Raw genomic sequence first — 20906 nt, 5'->3', positions numbered from 1 at the left:
ATCTAGTATTATATTCTTGTTATATGAATTCGTAGAATTAAAATACGTATATTATTTATATTATTTATAGAACTAGTTATATGAATTTTTAGAAAGCTAATACGCATTCAATAATCGTGTCTTAGTAAACACGATTCTTGTGTTCCGGTTTACCATGACACACAAGTATATTCTGGGACTACGTCCATGATTAGTTTTATATAAAAAGGGTTGTGGTAGTATTAAGATTCAGACATAGTTAAGCCTCAAGTACGCATAGACCGGTGGCGTTGTTCTATACTTAACAACACATCGGGCTAGTCGTTATTATTATTATTTTACTTTGTCTCAGTTAATAAATAACTTGATTTTCGAACTTATAAAAAACGATTTGTTTATTTACTACAAATTTCTAACGCTCTCTGAAGAAGATAGACGACAAAGTGGACTTCGTCGTTAAATCGTGTTGAGCCATCTTCACCAGGACCGGCTCACTACAGTCCCATACTTCCATGTCTCCATTTATTTATAAATTATCTACTTACCTGTTTTTTTTTTAAAAAAATCGGTCCGGCCGTACATGTTTTCGCCCAAAAATTAACCTTTTGGTTTTCGCCCAAATGACCTTTTTTACCCAAACTTAAAAAAGAGTGATTTGGTTTTCGCCCAAAGAAATATAATTCATAGGAAACGAAAAACATTTTGGTTACCACTATATTTTTTTTATTAAATATGTGCCTATGCCCTTTAGTCTATACATACATAATATTTAAAAAACATATGTTTATAAGTTTTTTATAATATTAAAAACCAAATTATTTGTCAAAGTTATAGCACATATAGGCAAGTGTAAAACATATAAGTCAATGTAGGTAAATAATATATATAAAAACATAGAAAAATGAATTTAAATTTTATATAAATTTAAAACATATTAAAAAAAATAGTATAATATTAAAAACCAAATTATTTACTAAAGTTATGGCACATAGATTTTATAAATTCGTATCGTGTGAGCTTACCAGATTTGTATTTCATAATTTTTGATTGGTTAATTTCTTGTCGCTTATATTCTTTCGAAATTTTCAAAAAATGTGCACTATTAATTTTAACATAAATGTCGACTTGAACTTGGAGAATAATATTTAACCATGGTATAATAGACGGTAATTTTGTATTGAAATTTTTATTAAAGTGCGAGTGAAATGATTCGCATGTATTTGTAGTTAGCCTAAGACTTGAAGAATTACATGCCCAAAGCTTAGGAGGAAAAGTACTGTCTTCTGAAATATAATGTTCAGTTAAATAATCGCAGTATTGTGTTAACTTATCATCAATTGGACAATCTGTCATTAAATCCTCGACAAAACAGTCAGATACTTCTTCAGGCTCTAAAAATATTAAACCAAATGTACTATGTAACCATGTACCAATAATTGATGAACTATCATTGTAATCACTGACTAAACCAAATTTTTGTATGCTTCACCACCATGACTGCGTTAGGTGAAATCTACAACCAATTATATGGCTTGAAGGCCAAACTTTCGTGACGGCAATATGTATTGACATTTCAAAATCAATTACTACTTGTTTGGGTAAAAAAATTTGTCCGATTCAATTACATTTATTGATAATTTGATTAAACACATATGCATAAGTTTCAGTTATTTTATCGGGCAACAAACAAATAACCAATGGTATATAATTTCCATTTTTAGAACCATGTATAGTAAACATTTGAGTCCAAAATCTAGCACATCATTTAAATGTTCCGTCAGCGTAAATTGAATCGACTTCACATAACATTTTTAAATTTGTTTCGCATGAAAAAATAACAACATTTTTTATTTGATCATTGAGAATTAAAAATTGTCCACCTTTACAAGTTACTACATTCATATTTTCTAAAGCTAATTGAGCTTCAATAATATTCTTAGGAATTACTGAAAGAACTTTTCTACGACTGTCATATATAACATTTCTAATTTTATTTATATCGTCATTGGTGAAATTCTCTATAAAAGAACTATTTTGTGTTAATTCTTTTAGTATTATTTTTTTTTGGATAAGTATGGGCATCATCTACTGCCTTACGTTTGCAACGTGCTCTGATAGTTACAATATATAAATTACTACATTCCACATTCCACAGCCAACAATAACCTAAACACTGGGGGTGCAACAAACACTTTTATAAATACGATAAGGGTAAAACAAATAAGATACTAAAAGGTTCTAAAAGTGCGCAGGTGATCAAATACAGATTACGCGGCGTGAGAACGCTGGCCACATCGACAATATTTGCATTGTAACAAGTTATATTATATGGCGGCATCGTTCAGGGTCGAAGACAGATCATCGCACCCGGTATGCTTGTCACCCGGTAGAATATTATAGATATACACAATTACCACCCGATAGAATAATATAGATATCTAATTGACTCACACTGTCGCGCGGATGACGCAAGGCGTGGGAAGAAGCGGATGCAGGTGGCACTGACCATCAGGGACCTGAAGGTACCGCGGGAGTCCCTGGATGATATATAAGGGGGCCCAGAATAGGCACATTTCAGACGTGATCCACCAGAGTTAGAACGAGCACCTTCACGTCACCCAGATCAATAGTTTTGTCATTTGGACTTAGAATATTTTTCACAGTTTAATTAAATTAAATAATTGGACTTAGAATAGTTTTTAAATAAAAACACTTAGAACAAATTCGAGAGTTCATTTATTTCACAAAACCTATCCGATTCGACATCATTCAACTGATTGTACGTGGCACGTTACAAATTTGGCGCAGTCGGTAGGATTCTTTCAAATAAGAATTCTTTGGTCGAACAATTTTATTTTTTCGAACTTAGAAAATTTTCGGGAAAAATATTTTTTTTTTCCACTTCGAAAATTTTTCGAAAAAAAATTAAAATATATCGACTTCAAAGAATTCACGGAGGCACATTCGGCAACGAATCACTGTTGAAGAAGACAACTGCAGAACGTCAACTTCAGCGACTCCGAAAGAGGAAAGAATCAACAAGTAACACCACGGCTCAGCAATCAAGAAGAATGGAAGCATCGACTCAAACCATCGTTGTGTAAGCATAATTTTTTTTCTTAATGTAAAATAATTTTAAGCGTCTAACTCTGTTCGCGTCTCCTTTGGAATTAAAAACTCCATCGTATAAGTTCCCACACAGCATACAAATATTTACTTAATAATTATTCAATGTTTAAAAAAAAATTGATATATTGGTTAAATGTTTAATTTTCATTGGTTATACATTTTTAATATTAATTAAATTATAATAAATATTGTTTGAACCCTTTTGCATTTTGCAATTAATATTTAAAACATACATTAAATAAATATTTTACATTAACGTTTATTTAATATAAGAATTTTAAAGTTATTTAATGTTTAATTTCTATTGTTTATGGATTGTAAAATATTTAAAAATACAGAGTAAATATTGTTTGAACTCTTTTGCAATTAATAATTAGTATTAAAATTATATATTAAATAAATATCAGATACCAAAGTTTAATAAATGTTTCATTTTCATTAACAAATATATTATAAGGATGTATGTAATAATAGGTAAAAAAACAAAAAATAATATGATAAAACTGTAGTATAAAATATAATAAAGGTACATAACCTAATGAGACTTTACAATATACAATATGAATACAAATATATATTATAAGAATGATAATAATGTAAAACATTACAATTTTTTTTTTTAAACAAAATAATAAAACTGTAGTATAAAATATAATAAAGGTACATAAGTACCTAATGAGTCTTGTACAATATATAATATAAATACAAATATATATTATAAGAATGATAATAATGTAAAACATTACAATTTTTTTAACAAAATAATAAAAACTGTAGTATAAAATATAACAAAGGTATATACCTAATGAGTCTTATACAATATAAGAATTATAATAATGTAAAACATTACAATTTTTTTTTTTTTTGAAACAAAATAATAAAACTGTAGCATAAAATATATTAGGTATAATAAAGGTACATAACTTGAGTCTTATATGATGTAAGTAAATATTATCAGAAAAATAATGATAAAACTAAAAATATTTAATTTTTTTTCAAACAAAAAATAAAATAGTATAATAAAAACTGGGTGGTATTATAATAAAATATATTATAAAGGTACATAACTTATTAATTAGTTGTATATGATGTTTATGTAAAAAAAATATATCATAATAAGAATTATAATAAAATATAAATTAAAATATAATTGTGGTAACAATTAATTATCAAGGTAGGTAGGTACATAACCTGATAATAAGTTATAATAATATGTACAAACAAATTAATAAATCAATCCTTTATTATTATTTTAGCATCTAGTCTTTTAAGATTAAATGGTACTTGTGCAAGAATGTATTTTATGATTTCTTCAATTTCATTCTGTGAGATACATTTGAATTTTTTATGTTGTTTTAGAGTATCTAAAATAATAGTAAGTAATGAATAGATTCATGTATAAATATAATTAGAAAATACATTGAAATGTCATTAGTTATCATTAAGAAGATTGATTGTGGTTATAATAATGGAAAAAGATTCAAGATGTAAAATATTGGTAACAATTTAATATATAATAATAATAAGTTTGTAAATATATACTTTTAAACCATCTTACCAAAAATAACAGAACATATTGCTAATGTTGAAAATTTCATTTTTCCCTTTTTGCCAGTAAACGAATAGTTTTTAAGTAGTTCATCATTAAACAGTTTATACATCATCCTTTTAACCATGGCTTTTACATGTTTCCCGCCAATGTAGGATAACTCATTGATCTAAGCATAGAAAAAATATATTTTATAGTTAATTTTACATTAGTTTAAAATAACATTACTACATTTTATTACCAAATTAGATCTGAATACATTGTCTCCAGAAATTTTATCTTCAAATATATTAAGATCTATTTCATTATTTAATGGTATAGTACAATCAGACATATCATTCAACAAGCTAAAAGGCTTATTACTGCTATTATCAATATGGACATTACTATCTGATCGTGTTTCTAAAACTTCTAGTCTTTGGCTCAATTCAATTTGATTATTAACGACACGTCTTAGTTCATGTTTAATAAATGTTAGTGTATGAAGAACTTCTTTTTGAAAGTTGTTACTTACAAATGTACCTAATCAAAATAATAATATATCATCATCAGTTAATTAAAATATAAATATGCATTATAAAAAAATTAAATAACATTACAAATATTTTCAAAAATAAATAAAATTGTAGCAATTAATATGTTGGTACTTTTAAATAAGTACACAATAAAGACCCATTCACTTTTGGAATATTCGGTAGTTATATAAAAAAATGTAAGTATTGAATAATGTTATAATAGCAAAGCTGCAAGTATACGAGTACAAGTTTTAAATTTCATGATATAGAGTACTATATTTTAAACAGGTACTTTAAATCTTAAATATTAAGATGCAATTTTGTTGATATTAATTATATTATTTAATATTTGTACAGGAATGTTTATGCATTAATGACTACTAACAAAACATAATTAAAAAGTAAATCTATATACATTATGTATAACATGTATTATATAACAAGTTACTTTTAAAAAATACTATTTACAATAATAGTCTAATTTTATATTTTTAACTTTTGAATATTTAACTAAATAAAAGTATAACAACAACTGTTTTATACAGGGATCAAGTATTATTTAAATTTTAAATACATTTTTAAAACTAGTCTTTGAGCAGTATTTTTCAAATGTATAATAGTAATACCTTTGTGGTATACCGGTATTTCAGTATAGGTACGCGGTATAACCAACTAGGTAAGTTTTACCCTCGTACTCTTTAGTTAATGAGGAGGCGCGTAAAATATTGGAAAATATTTTGTCGAAACCGTATTTTGTCGGAAAAATATTTTGTCGTAACCGTATTCTGTCGGAACCGTATTTTGTTGGAAAAATATTTAATCGGAATTTTTTTTTTCGGAAAAATATTTTATTGGAACAGTATTTTATAGGAATTTTTTTTCCTGGAATCGAATTTTGTTGGAACCATATTTTGTTGGAATTTATTTTTTCGGAAAATATTTTGGCAGAAACGTATTTTATTGGTTCCGAATTTTGTCGGAACCGTATTTTGTCGGAAAAATATTTTGTCGTAACCATATTCTGTCGGAACTATGTTTGGTCGAAACCGTATTTTGTTGGAAAAATAATAATTTGGAAAGCATTTTATTGGAACCATATTTTGTTGGAAAAACGTATTTTTGATTAATTTTTTTTTTCGGTATGTACCTGAATCTATTTTACTGTATTTTAATGTGTATGTAAATTATTGTAAGTTATGAATACCTATGTTAGATATTCCTACCTTAAAAATGTATATATTAGTATACAGTGAAACCTCTGAATCGTGAACATCCTCAGTCGTCGAATTTTTGGGAATGAGGAGCTGCAGCTGCGTTGTCAACAAAAATAAAGCACTTTTCTACTTTAAAGCCACCAGTTTGAAGCTTAAAAGTCATTGAATCCATTATCTATAAATGATTAAAAGTAGTGAAATTGTCCCCGTTCCCGAAAAAACGTCCGCTTTTGGGAGGTTTCCGTTAGAGGAAATATATATTTGTTATGTATTGTCGCACTAAAAACGTATATTATAATATATAGGTATTAAGAGTCATGCGATTCACTAGGAAAGTTAAAAACTCTTTCGAATTTTAATTTGGGTACCTACCTCAATATTTATAAACAAAATCATCTGCAGAATAATTCAAAAAGAAAAAAGGTGGGTAAGTGGATGTAGCTCTGCTATACGCCTATACAGTAGGTTACAAGTGGGCCACTGTAATGGTTGGTGTTAAATTTGAATTCAATAATATACAATCGTTGTAGACAAAAAACGATTCTGAGCGAAGACAGTCTGTCAACATATCTGATGATATTAATGTAATTAAAGTAATTTATTTTATTATTAGCCATTTGTACTATACATTAAACATTTAAACGATTATATACATTTTTCAATAGAATGTATAATATTAAATATACCTTTATTGGCTTTATACAAATGTTATGGATTAAAATATAGTACCTATATAATAATGTTTAATAGATACTTATATTTTTAGGAAATTATAGTTGTAGCCTTGTAAGTCTAATCTTTTTTCCTACAGTTAGTGTTGTAGGTCCTGTACTAAATTTAATACTACCATAAGTCGATAATAATCTTAATGCGGCCAAGTCATTCTTCAGTTAGTATTGTTTGCCTCTTTACTGTATCAAATATAGAATCAAAGTAAATCCTAAGTATACCTAAACAATGAATTTCAATAACACAAAATAATAAGTTGTTCTATTTTAAAGGGTAAATTTTAATGTTTTCTCCCTAGATTTGGTTTCTATTTCAATAATAATAGTGATCATCGGTCAATTAATTTAATCAAACTACCTATAGGAAAAGAAGGTTAAAGGTAAATTATAAATAAATAAAGGTAAATTCAGTGCATATTAATGTTTATGGAATAAAACATTGTTTTTTGTTTAACTATGTATAATTTTAAAAAATGAATTACCCATGTAAATTTATTCATGTTTGTTAAGTACCTATAGTAGAGGAATTGATTATTTAAAAAAAAATACAATATTTAGGAACAGATTATAGTTTATTAAACATGATTTAAACAAAAGTAATTAACAATTAATAATTTAATATATTCTGATTATTAAAAGAAAATCTGTATTACACAGAGGACAACGCTGTCTGTCAAGTTGAGATGCACAATTTTCACACATGACCTTATGGCCACAAGGTACAGGTGCATGAGTTGCCAAACTCTCAAAACATATAATACAGAGATTTTCGTTGGGTGTTACACGATATTGCTCTATGTTCTCAGGCACTTGAACAAATGGAATTTCTTCCGCTTCTTCAAAGGGTCCATAAATATTCTCCCAAATTCGTAATTCTAAATCTTCTGGTACAATAAAGTCATTTTCATCTACAAAAGATTATAAAATAATAATATAAGTTAGTCTATTTTTCTGGATATATTTTGTCAGCTAAATTTATTTCAAGACATTTTATTATTATTTACAAAAAAAAAAAGAACAATAATGGGCGAGTTAATGTTTTTAAACTAGGTATTTTAAGTAATAAGTTAAATTAAATGATGAAAATACTAAATAGTTAATAGTTATAAATAATTCATTGTGTTAAAGAGTTAATCGAGTTAATTTAAGTAACTTGATTTCATCCCATTAGGTAGGTATGCGTTAATGCATTCATAAATTATTCTCATTATGTTTGTTTTGACTACACACCTTCACTATTGTCCTGATTTGGAGCGTTTACAATATTAACATGTTCAACAATTGAATCGTCTTCAATCTCAAGTTCTTGTTCATCTAAATTTTTTTTAAATAATTGATCAAGCAAATTAATTTTAGTTAAATTTTTAAATGTTATGAATTTATAAGTTATAATCACACAGTGATATTTATGTAGTGACACACCTTCTAAGACTTCAGCAATGGGAACATCAACGACTGGACCAATATCTAATACCTCAGGTTCTTCAAATAAAACTAAAATGTTATCAATAATAAACATATAAATTAGAAAAATAAAACAATATATTCAAAATCGTAGGGCAAAATATGTAAGTGTACAATTTGGTAAGTTTTTTTTTATATTTTGGATGGTCTTTACTCTAGATTCTAGAGTCTAGATGATTAAATTTCAAGTACACCTTATTAGCTAACTAAAAATAAAAATAAATAAGAATAGACATTAATAAAGATTTTACTTTACCGATGTTTGGTTCATTTATTTGTTGCAATGGTAAGGGAGCAATGTCATCATCATCTGAAGATAAAAATTCATCTAAAAATAAAAAATAATAGATATTATTCAGTTTAAAATGGCGCTGATTTACTGTCATTGAACGGTTTATTATTAATCCCAATCTTTTACTTATAAAAGGTTTAGCTCATGTTCAGGGATGGAATTCCATGTTAAGAAGTATAAAGTCATACTTTCTCCTTGATTTTTTTTAAATAATGATTAAAACTACTTCAATAATACCTTAGTCAGTGTCAGTCTGGCCCACCCGGCTACCCAGCAACCACTGGAGGGTGGGGTTTTATTTTCTGTAGGGGGCCCAACAATATAATATATTATAAAACAAAGTCCCCTTTTCTTTATGTATGCTTAGATCTTTAAAACTATGAAAAGGATTTTGATGCGTTTTTTTTAATTGATAGAGTGATTCAAGAGGAAAGTTTATATATATATATATATGACATGCATAATATAGAAGAGAAACACCCCCGGCCCGGGAGGTGCTCAAATAGGAATTTTGACATTTACGATAGACATTTTTGTTTATAAATTGTTGCTATTGGTTATAGGATAAATAATTAGTAAAAATTAGTATATTAAATGTTAACCTAAGTAGGTACACCAAAACCAAGATACACTTATACAATCTAAATGTTTTTTTTTTAATTTTTTGGCGGGCGTAATTGGGTTAAAGGCACAACTAAAATGATGTTGGTTTATCCTAAATTAATAGCCTCAAAAAATGACTGGAACATTTTCAATAAAAGTTATTTCAATAGATTATTTACTTGAAAATTGGAGAGTGCAGCTTGATTTTTCAACTCATATAGGCTGTAGATAGGTAAAGAGCTCAGACATGATTTTTTTAGCATACGAAAAATAATTTTTTTTTTGTCAATCTAAATGGTTGCAATTCATTATATATTATATTAATGTTATAATTGAAAGAAATATGATATATAAATTGTGTACAAATATATTTATTAAAAATACAAATATTTGGCCTGGACAACGTCGGGTGTAACAGCTAGTATACTAATATAGGTATAATTTTGGGAACTAGTTATCAATTATATTTGTATCTCGGAATTTAAGTTAACCTTTTACAAATCAAAAAATCAAGATGTTTGCAAAGCTGCCTATTTAAAACTACTATGCTAAGAACCCAATAATGATCCAGGCTGACACTGGGTTTAGTACTATTTGAGTTTATCAAAATACAAAAAATACACACTGTCTCTTTTCAAATATTAGTAAAAGTGAGTAACCTACCATTGACATTTCTGTTCCAATTACCCTCTCTTAAAATATAACCATCAACCGTATGTGAGCATTTCACTAAAAATTCATTTCTGGTCAAAATTCCCAGTTCTAGTTGATCTGAAGCTATTTTTATTCGTTTAGAGTTCAGGATATATTTAGTCTTCACTGATCTTGTAACTTGCATCCCTCTTGATAGTTGTTCAATAATAATATGTTGTAATTTACTATAACCACTCAGATGATCTAATGAAAATATTAATTTGTATGTAAATTTTAGTTTATAACTTATATGCTTCTGACTAATTTTGACTGACCCAGAAATTTCCATAGATTCGGATGACATACTTGAAGCTTATCTTTCATTTTACCATGGAAGCTTTCAATGTTGTTGTTGGTGCGCCTAGCTTGACCGTATACTGAAAAAACATTTGGCCCTGTCCGGTTAATCCAATGCCTACATTAATTAATAATATTAATATTAAGTACCTATTACAATTTTTATATTTACACATTTTATTTGAAATAAAATTATTTAAGAATGTACTTCATAATAAATATTACCTAGAAAAATAAGTGAAAAACCTTGCCAAGTTTACATTATTCATTCTAGCATATGTCTTTACGTCTTGAAAGCCCAACTCAATTTGTTCTGCAGGAAGCAATGCAAGTGCCATCACCATTTTTAAACATTTTTTTGCTAGTTCATTGTCCCTTATGTATGTTGTATAATGCAACCTTTTTATATTTTTCCACAAACTCTAATAAATGAATAAACGTTTTAAAATAATTCTTAACGTTAATATAGTGAATTATGCTAAATACTTGCCTGTACATAATGGAACCAGCACGAAACTAAAATGGCATCAGGGTATACAATTGAAAATGAATTTTTAATCCAACTTCATAGTCAGTCATTATAACTGAAGGCTTGACATTTGGAAAAATACTTTTAAAACTCGTTAATACCGTTAGATAAGCATTTTGAGTTTTACTTTCCATTATAATATAACATATTGGAACAGACTGTAAATGTATAATTTATTATTTTTATTTCATTTAAATAACATGTGAACAATTTAAGAATAATTTGTAAAAAAGTATAATGTTTACAGGGTGTAAGGTGTAACAAGACTATTTTACATTTGTACTGCAATTAGTTAAATAGTCTTGTTATACCTTATACATATGGTCACAATAATATTTATAGTACAATAAAAATCTAAAACATTTTCTTACGTGATTTTGAATAATGATATGCATTATAAACAACTGCCGGCATTTGGGCATAGATGGTATGACTTTGAAAGTTGCATCAGCATGCAATTCCGTACCTTCATTTAAAATTACATCATTGATGACCTCTGAACAGGCAAACATAACATAAGCTTGCCCATTGCCATCTACTATACACTCCTGAAAAAATCGATGACCCTTGCATTGAATCAAGTTTTCCTGTTCTTCCAACATCTCTCCCAAAGCATTAAGAGTTTCAGGTAGTACCGGAACATGTGCACGTCTTGCCTTACGCATTGATGACTCGGCTGATGTCCAAGGATAGGTGTAAGCCATATTTGGATTTCTAGATAATAATATTAAAAAATAAGGTAAATTTAAATATATCAAAATTATTTATGAGTATCTTTCAAATTATTAAACTATTAATGAATTTAAAGACATGAAAAATGTACGTGGGGTTATTATATTAGTTAGGTATGGCATCAAAAAATATTTTATTTAAAATAAATCTAACATCTAGTTTTTTTTTTATTAAATTATAAAAACATGTATCTACTCGTATAATTTGTTGTATATCAATATTTTACAAAATGTTTTTCCTTTAATCGACTCCCAACTGTGAATAAAATTGAGATAGATTTATTGTTAGTTTTAAAAATTAAATATTCCCTTTCAATATGTATAATGTATATACTTATTAATATAATATTATCTTTAAAATATTTGGCGCCACAGCTATAAAAACATAAACAGTGGGTTGAAGCGTAATATAAGTTTTTAGAACCAATGAGACCTGAGTGGCTGAGTACTTATTGCTATTTAGATTGAAAGACACAACAAATGTAAGTTAAACTCTTAATTCTTGACACAAACTTATAATATATTAATGCACTCTTCAAACTACAAACTTATATATTTATGCAGGGCCTGTCTGGGCCACTAAATTGAGTGTAAAACTAACCACTAAACAAATTAAAAGACTATGAATAAAAAAAACTCATCATTACACTATTTTCAATACAAAAAAATTTTGTAAAGGAAGTTCTTAAGTAACAATAAATATAAACATTGTTTGGGGTCACTTGCGTTTTCAATGTATAAAAATAATGTTACTATTAAGTATAAGTTGGAATATAGCCGTAAAACTAAATTATACTAAATTTCAGGTTTTAATTAACTAGATGAGAATATATAATTATTTTATAATAATTAGTATGAATCATAATACTCTATATATTATATACATTCAATTTTCATAATTATTTTTTTAAAAATAAATTAAATTTTAAATATAATATCACTAGGTACTAGATTTTGTATACCTATTTTATAGAATTAATTTAAGATTAATTTCTGCAAAAAAAATATTTAAATTGATGTCTTTATCACTACTGTCAGCATCTCGTGTGGTACAAGTAAGACTTTGACGTCATCGGACGTACAAAAATAATGTAAAGGAAGTTCTCGAGTACCAAAAAACATAAACATTGTTTTCGGTCACTTGCGTTTTCAATGTATAAAAATAATGTTACTATTAAGTATAAGTTGGAATATAGCCGTAAAACTAAATTATACTAAATTTCAGGTTTTAATTAACTAGATGAGAATATATAATTATTTTATAATAATTAGTATGAATCATAATACTCTATATATTATATACATTCAATTTTCATAATTATTTTTTTAAAAATAAATTAAATTTTAAATATAATATCACTAGGTACTAGATTTTGTATACCTATTTTATAGAATTAATTTAAGATTAATTTCTGCAAAAAAAATATTTAAATTGATGTCTTTATCACTACTGTCAGCATCTCGTGTGGTACAAGTAAGACTTTGACGTCATCGGACGTACAAAAATAATGTAAAGGAAGTTCTCGAGTACCAAAAAACATAAACATTGTTTTCGGTCACTTGCGTTTTCAATGTATAAAAATATTATCGTCCAAATATTACCCTATTATTAATATAGATATTTTTGAAGTATTTGCTATAGTTACTGCAATACTTTTTATTCAAGTTTACCCTATTGGTTTTATAATATTTGTGTTAAAAATATTTATATGAAAACATTATTTTTAGGATCTGAATGTGAACATTATTGGTTCTATCCATGATGAAAAAGCTATATACGCCCAAGAGAATTGTCTGATTTGTGTTTTTAATTTACTTCATTCGCTTAATTTACATATGCCTACTTATTCTAATTTATATGCAGCCATGTAATATGTACTAACCTTATCAGTAACTCAGGTTAATTGTGAACGAGTAATTAGTAAATTAAAAATTATCAATAATCGTCTACGTGCTTCATTATCTAATGACCGCTTAGATGTTTTTTTATTAATGTCTAGAAAAAGATATATTGAATGATTTGAAGGTTGAAGATATTTTGGACATTATTAAAAACTCATATTATCTAAATTATTATCGTACACATACCTAATTACATAAATATATAATTTATAAGATTTAATTTGTCGTACTTCTACTTAGTGTAACTGATTTATACCTATATGTATTGATATATTTTACATTTTCTTTGTAATCAACATAAAAGAGTTCCTAAATCCTAATTATTGTACTACTATAGGTACTGTTTAGAAAAATATAATATTTTGTTAGTTTAAGTTGGGCCGATAAATGTAGAAAACAGGCCGGTTGCTTACAGAAAATAGTGGGCCGAAACCCTTCCACTCCGGCCCTGTATTTATGCACTCCTCAAATATAATAGATCAACACACTTAAGGGCACCACACACTGCAGCGGTGGCGATAAAATTGTGTCCGGACTCATTTTGGTGTTACCACCACCGCTGCAGTGTGTGGGGACCTTTAGGCACTCTAAAAACGAGAATTTTCAAAAGTAACCAAATACGTAATGCATGTATACCTGATAGCTTCTTCATCATAGATAATTTTCAAACGTTGAGTCTCGGATTCTGCTCTATCAATAAGTACCTTCCGAAATTTTTTTTTTTCAATTGTTTGAAGAAATGGTTCATGGGTGTGTGATTTACCGCAAACAATTGTTCCATCAATTTTCCTCTTAATTGTACCATTACAGGTGACATTTGGACTGGAGCAAGTATAATATCTAAATGGTAAAAAAAAACTAGTTTGGTAAAAACGTTCATACTTAGGTAGTAAATACGTGCACGTAATATATAAAAAACTTACTCAACATTGTTTTTAGTACCGTTTGATTTGTAATGATATTGTTGGTGTTCCATTTTTTAAAATTGCATTAAAACAAATTAAAACGACGAAGTTACTGTTGTACGTTAAGAGCAGTGTTCAACAGACAGCATAAACAGCGTATGCGTATTAATGAAACCCGACGGATTGTACATTGATTATAATTTGTGAGAATTTTATATATTTGTTCTATTTTTACGAGCAACCCATACGGGTGTATAGAACAAGTAACAACCGGTCGCATAACAATAAATACATTCGCATATATTTTCCATCGCACTGTAGTTGTTATCGGCATTGTTGCAATCGTAATAATTCCAGGAATAGCTAATGAATTAAATTATTTTATTTTGGTGTTTATATGTTTTTATTATCTTAAGAGGACGCTATATTATAATATAATAATAATATATTATATTATAATCGTTGTCTCCGTCTTACACACGCACGACATGGCAAATTGCCGTTCACTAATTTCAATAGTGTGCTGTTAGTTTGTGTTAGTGAATTGACCTATTATAAAACTTTCAGGTAAGAACATAATCTGTGCTTAAGCGTTGCCGATTTTTCGACATTTTCATTTTCAAGCAAGATATGGGTATGTGAAATATCAAAAATTAAAAATGCTCATATCTCGCTTGAAAATTGAAATATTGAATAAAAGCCAATGCTTAAGTACAGATAATGTTATTATATAAAAAATGTATAATATAAATCAAATCACTCTAATATCAAAACTAACAGCACACTATAATAGTTGAAACTATAAAAGTATAAACTATAGTGAACGAACATTACAATGTCGTACGTGTGTAAGACGGAGACAACAAATGCATGGGTGCTTCCTCGGGCTGTCATATTTTAGATTCTGAGCGAAGCAATGAATGTATTGATTTTACAATGATGGTGTTTTTTTAAATTTTTTTTTGTGTCTGTCATCACCTTTTAGGACAGTAAAAATGCTAGGATTTTCTTCAACAATAACTTTTCTGATAGAAAAGTGAATCTAGTTGGTACTTTGGGAGGTCAAAAGTAAACATTTCACAGTAGTTTTCAAAAGCGACGTGAAAAACAAAAGAAAAATTAAGGAAAAACAGGAATTTTTACGCAAAATCGATTTTTAACAAAATTAATTTTGGTTTTTGGTGTAACTCTAAAACAAATGACCATAGATGCATGCAATTTTCACTGGTTGTTTATGTTTGCATTTTCTATACACGATAAAATTTTGAAAATAATATGATTCTTTTTGAACTGTTTACGGACATTGTCAGTTTTCATTTTTTTAGTTTTTTTTTCTATAAATATCAATAAAATTTTATTTGTTGGTTAAAAAAGCGTGAAAATTTAATGAAAGGCTCCTGATATAATGTTACAATATCAGTTGAAAAATATTAAAAATACATAGGCACAATTTTTTTTTGTAAGCATTTAAAGTTCAAATTTTGACAAAATTTATCAAATTTAAAATGTAATAATTATTTTGTGGTTAAAAATTTATAAAATGTTCAACATTTATAGCTAAGGAATGAAAATTTTAAAAAAATATTCCACGTAAATAGCTTATATATAAATTACTTTATTCACCTTAATATCATCAAATATACTTTTTCGCCATGGGGCATGGACACTTATATTTTGGCCTTGGCGAGCTGTTTTTTGTTGTCGGATGTTATAAAGGACTTTTTGCCGTATCGATGGGTACCAAGATCGAGGTTATCTGACTTTTGGTTTGGGAGTTATGATTTTTCATGTGTTTTTTGTACTTAAAAAATTACGTAGTTACGTATATTTTTGATTTTGTGTTTTCGTTTTATCATTACAAAACTCGAGATTCTGGTCTTTTTATGTACGAGAATTCAAAAAGGGTCTATGGTCAAAGTACGTACGTCCATTATTTCGCCTGTAATCGGAGTAGCAAAAAGTTGAAAAATGTATTACGTGATTATTCGTATAACCAGACGTTGTCTTATGGTATACGTCTGTTCAACGTTTTAAGTAATAATTATTTTGAACTTTTTTTCGCATTTGTTAATTTATTATTTGTTAACCAATTTATTAATGTAAATCGATGGATATATAAGAATCAAATATTAAAACCTATATAATAATAGGTAAATTCACTCTAATATATATATTTTATAGCTAACAACACTGCAATCTCCATACAATTCGCTATCGATAAATTCGTAATGCGCCCTGATACATATTTGTGTAAAAAAAAGTTCAAAATAATTATTACTTAAAATAACCTATAAATAGGTAGAAACGTATAGTAAATTAGTGATGACAGCAGACAGATGTGTATTATAATATTAGGTATATACTCTGTTCAGAACTATTATGGTCGTCTGTTTGTGGATGATATTAATGCCACATAGGAGAACGAGAAATGGTCAAATCTAAAGTTGATAGAGAATTTTATGGAGATTCCATTTAAATGGTCAGTGTAACGAATTTTCCAGTAACTAAATAGATAGCTTTCAAAAAGCATAAAAAAAAACAAAAAATCATCCAAAATTTGCTTTATCAAATAATATAGATTGTAAATTATGATAACAAATTATTAATTCGTGTAATCATGGTTCGGGTTTTAGACGGTGGTAAAATGTCAGTAAACAATAATTGAGGTTATGGAATGATAACTTGAATTGGTTTTCAAATAAAAGCGCGAAATCATGAAAAAACTTTTATCATAATATAACTTTTATCATAATAATACAATTTTTATCAGTATAAATTTTATAATTGAATATGTAATTAATAAGGTAATTTCGATTTAGTCAGTTGGTACTACTTTTTCGAATTTCTGAGCTTATCATTTTTCCGACAAAATACTTTCCGATGAATTATTTTTCCGACAAAATACGGTTCCGACGAAATACATTTCCGACAAAATACTTTTCCAAAAAAATACGGTTCCGAAAAAATATTTTCAGATGAATTATTTTTCCGATAAAATACGGTTCCGACAAAATACTTTCCGATGCATTATTTTTCCAACAAAATACAGTTCCGATAAAATACGGTTCCGACAAACCACTTTCAGACAAAATACAGTTCCAACAAAATATTTTCCGACAAAATATAGCCCTCCGTTAATGACACTCTCTAAAATGAATTAGAATGGCACTGTTAACTAACGAGGTACGATGGTGTGCGCTTGTTGATTCTTCGCTCCTTTATAGTGGAAACGACTCGAAGATTACCTATACCCGTGGTACGTATATCTCGGCGCTGTTTCCTATATAAAGGTAGGAACGCAAGGAAGACTCACTCAGCGACAGCGGAACCCCCTCTGCCCGTGCGTACGGTGGTCTTATATACCAAATTTTTCTTGTCGCCTCAGCACATTTTGCTTCACCGGCCTCTCCCGTGTTTTATTTAAAAATATTTTTCTTTATACATATTATTATTATTATATAAAACAAGGAATAGGACATTCTCAAATGTCAGAACTAGCAGCGTCGTTAGAAATGCCATCATTATCATGTAATGCATTTCATAGACTACAAACCGAAGTAAGATCCATTCTAAAAAATTCTGCATTTGACGAAATGAAAAAAAGCTGGCGACGAGGAACACAAAATGGCATTAGAATGCGGAAATGTCGATAGTGATGGAATTCCCATGTGTACCGTAGTAGCCGATGGACAGTGGTCCAAACGATCATACAAAACTAAGTATGATGCTCTGTCTGGAGTGGTAAGAATGTATTATATTAAAGATATTCAAAAAAAAAATTATGACCGGCTAAAAATGATAAAACAAGTTATATTGGTTATTTAATTAGGCAACTATAATTGGACTTAAAACACAAAAAGTGTTATTTGTTGGTATCCGTAACAAATACTGTATGATATGTCAAAAATATAATTCAAAAAACATAAAGGTTCCTGAACATGAGTGTTTTTTAAATTGGACAAAACCGTCAACCGCTATGGAGGCAGACGGAGTACTTGAAGGTTTTACAAAAAGCATAGAAATGCATGGTTTAAAATATAATCAACTCATTGGTAAATAAAAAAAGTAGTTTTTTGAATTAAATCATATCATACTAATATATTTTATTTACCTAATATTTAATAGGAGACGGAGATAGCAGTGTTACGAAAAAGCTAAACGAACTTTCCCCCTATGGTCCAACATTTTCAATTAAAAAGATTGAATGTTTTAATCATTTATTGCGGAATTATAGCTCCAAACTAACCACTTTAGCTAGAATTACAAAATATCCGATTCGTATTCGAAAACATATACTTACAAATATTCTTAGATTCCGAGGAGATGTTATCAAAGCAGTAAGACATTGGAAATATACTGTTGGTCTTTCGAAGTTGGAAAAAATTAAAGGTTTGATTTTAAATGTTATACCATTTTTTGTCTAAAGTAGAAAATGATGTGTAAATAATAAATCGGTTATTGCGAAAGTCAGTATTTTTGTTGCAATAGTGTATACAGTATACACCAAGAAACTTTCGATTATAAATATGATAAAGGTACATCCTTTAGGATTTATTTATTTTTTAATTTGTTTATTTGTAAAATAGTAAACATTTGTTATATACGTTTCAGGGATAAGAAAAGATTTGTTAAATGGACCTTATCATCGTCTAGGTCAACATGATAATTGTAATAAATACTTTTGTAACCAACTTACATCAAATAATATGAACTTAGTGCCAGAAGCAGACAATTCTGGTATGATGCAAGAAATTAAAAATTATGCATTACGACTTGCAAATAATTCCGAGAGCCTTCTTGAAAATAAAAATAACAACATATGCGAACAATTTAATGCAATTATAAATAAACATATACCCGGCAAACGAATTAATTTCTCCAATAGAGGAAACTACAATACTAGAGTTCATGCTGCAGTGATATCATTTAACTCTAAAGAATATTTGAGGTGCATTCATAAAAAAATATCGAATTTTAGTCCAGGTGCGTATTTTAATACTATTGAGTTTGTAAAAGATATGTTTGTTGGTAGCTGTAATATTTAAGTATTTATGTGATATTACTTTGATATTTATTATTTACTTCTATAGTTACATTTACATAATTTTTTTTTTTATTGATTTAGGAAAGTTTGGTAAAATGTATTTAAAAAACCATGAAAGGATTTTAGAAAATAGTAGTAGAAGGCGTCAATTGTTTCCTAAAAAAAATAAAAATAAAAAACCAGTATCAAATGGTCCAGACGCAGACTATGGTATGGCAGAACCTCTTTCTGTAGATTTTAGCCCAGAAGAAATAGAAGATAAAAAAAAAAAAATTTCTTGTCAGACTTGAAAATATAAATGTTGTACAAATTGAAATTGACACAAGAGAGCAGACTGATAGTCAATTATGGTATCAAGAACGTAAAATTCGTTTTACAGCTTCGTCATTTGGCCAAATATGTAAGATGAGACCCAATACAAGCTGCAAAAATTCTGTTTATAACATTCTATACGCAAATAATGTGCAAGCAAAATCTCTTCAGTATGGAAAAGATATGGAGATTGCTGAAAGAAAGGCTGAGGAAACCATGAATTTTACTGTAAAACCTTGTGGGTTATTTATAGATACAGAGTTTCCCTATTTGGCAGCAAGTCCAGGTATTGTATATAAGATAATGAGTTAATTGTTATCAATATTTTATTAATTTTACTTATGTATTATATATTATAATTTATAATGTCTATAGATGGTTTGATTGGAGAAAATAGTGTCATAGAAATAAAATGTCCATTTAGTGCTAGAAATACAACTAGTGCAATAGATGCTGTAAATAACAAATTAGTGAGGAAAAAATAATTAATATTTTTTACTTTTATAACTAGCACTTAACTTAACATAACTAATTATAATATAAACTAAAATTATAATTTAATTATTTTAGATGATATTTTATATTTGCTAATAGTATAATATACTATATAATAATATATTATATTATGCAAAATATACACTTGCAAATACATGTATTTGTTTTTGTTAACAGATAAAATATTGTAATTTCACAGAGAATTCCATTAAATTAAGGACGGACAATATATATTATTATCAAATTATAGGACAGATGCGTATTACTAAAAGAAGTTTATGTTATTTTGTAATTTATACACCAAATTGGATATCGGTAGAAAAAATTAATTATGACGCAACGTTTTGGGAGAATAATATGATAAAAAAATTAAAAACGTAAGAATTAATATATATTTTAAAATAAATGCAAATATGATTATACTTCAACCTTACACTTAATTTTAAACTACATTTATAGGTATTATTTGAAGTGCTTGCTTCCCGAATTAGTCAACCCAATGTATCCTAAAAGGATGTGGAAAAC

At 27.7% G+C, this 20906-nt stretch overlaps 2 protein-coding genes across 2 annotated transcripts; both read right to left on the bottom strand.

The window, feature by feature from the left end:
* Nucleotides 1-4341: 4341 nt before the first annotated feature.
* LOC126555623 (uncharacterized) lies at nt 4342-5564 on the bottom strand. Its single transcript, XM_050210521.1, has 4 exons — nt 5558-5564; nt 4899-5179; nt 4667-4826; nt 4342-4472 (listed from the first exon to the last, which is right to left on the bottom strand). The coding sequence occupies exons 1-4, from the start codon at nt 5562-5564 to the stop codon at nt 4342-4344; spliced, it is 579 nt and encodes a 192-aa protein (XP_050066478.1).
* A 2174-nt stretch (nt 5565-7738) lies between these two features.
* On the bottom strand, nt 7739-16582 carry LOC114123354 (uncharacterized; the record flags this gene model as incomplete). The annotated part of the gene is given in 13 exon segments (XM_050210520.1): nt 7739-8022; nt 8345-8428; nt 8537-8608; nt 8835-8906; nt 10137-10370; nt 10442-10581; nt 10689-10885; nt 10954-11018; nt 11021-11150; nt 11364-11706; nt 14262-14465; nt 14549-14893; nt 16154-16582. Coding segments are annotated over 12 exon segments (1878 nt in total), but the record flags the coding sequence as incomplete, so codon positions are not given.
* Nucleotides 16583-20906: the final 4324 nt, after the last annotated feature.

This window comes from Aphis gossypii, unplaced genomic scaffold (assembly GCF_020184175.1).
Source record: "Aphis gossypii isolate Hap1 unplaced genomic scaffold, ASM2018417v2 Contig00954, whole genome shotgun sequence".
Lineage (NCBI taxonomy): Eukaryota > Metazoa > Arthropoda > Insecta > Hemiptera > Aphididae > Aphis > Aphis gossypii.
Note: the sequence above shows the minus strand (reverse complement) of the source record. Positions and strands in the feature narration are given on the sequence as shown.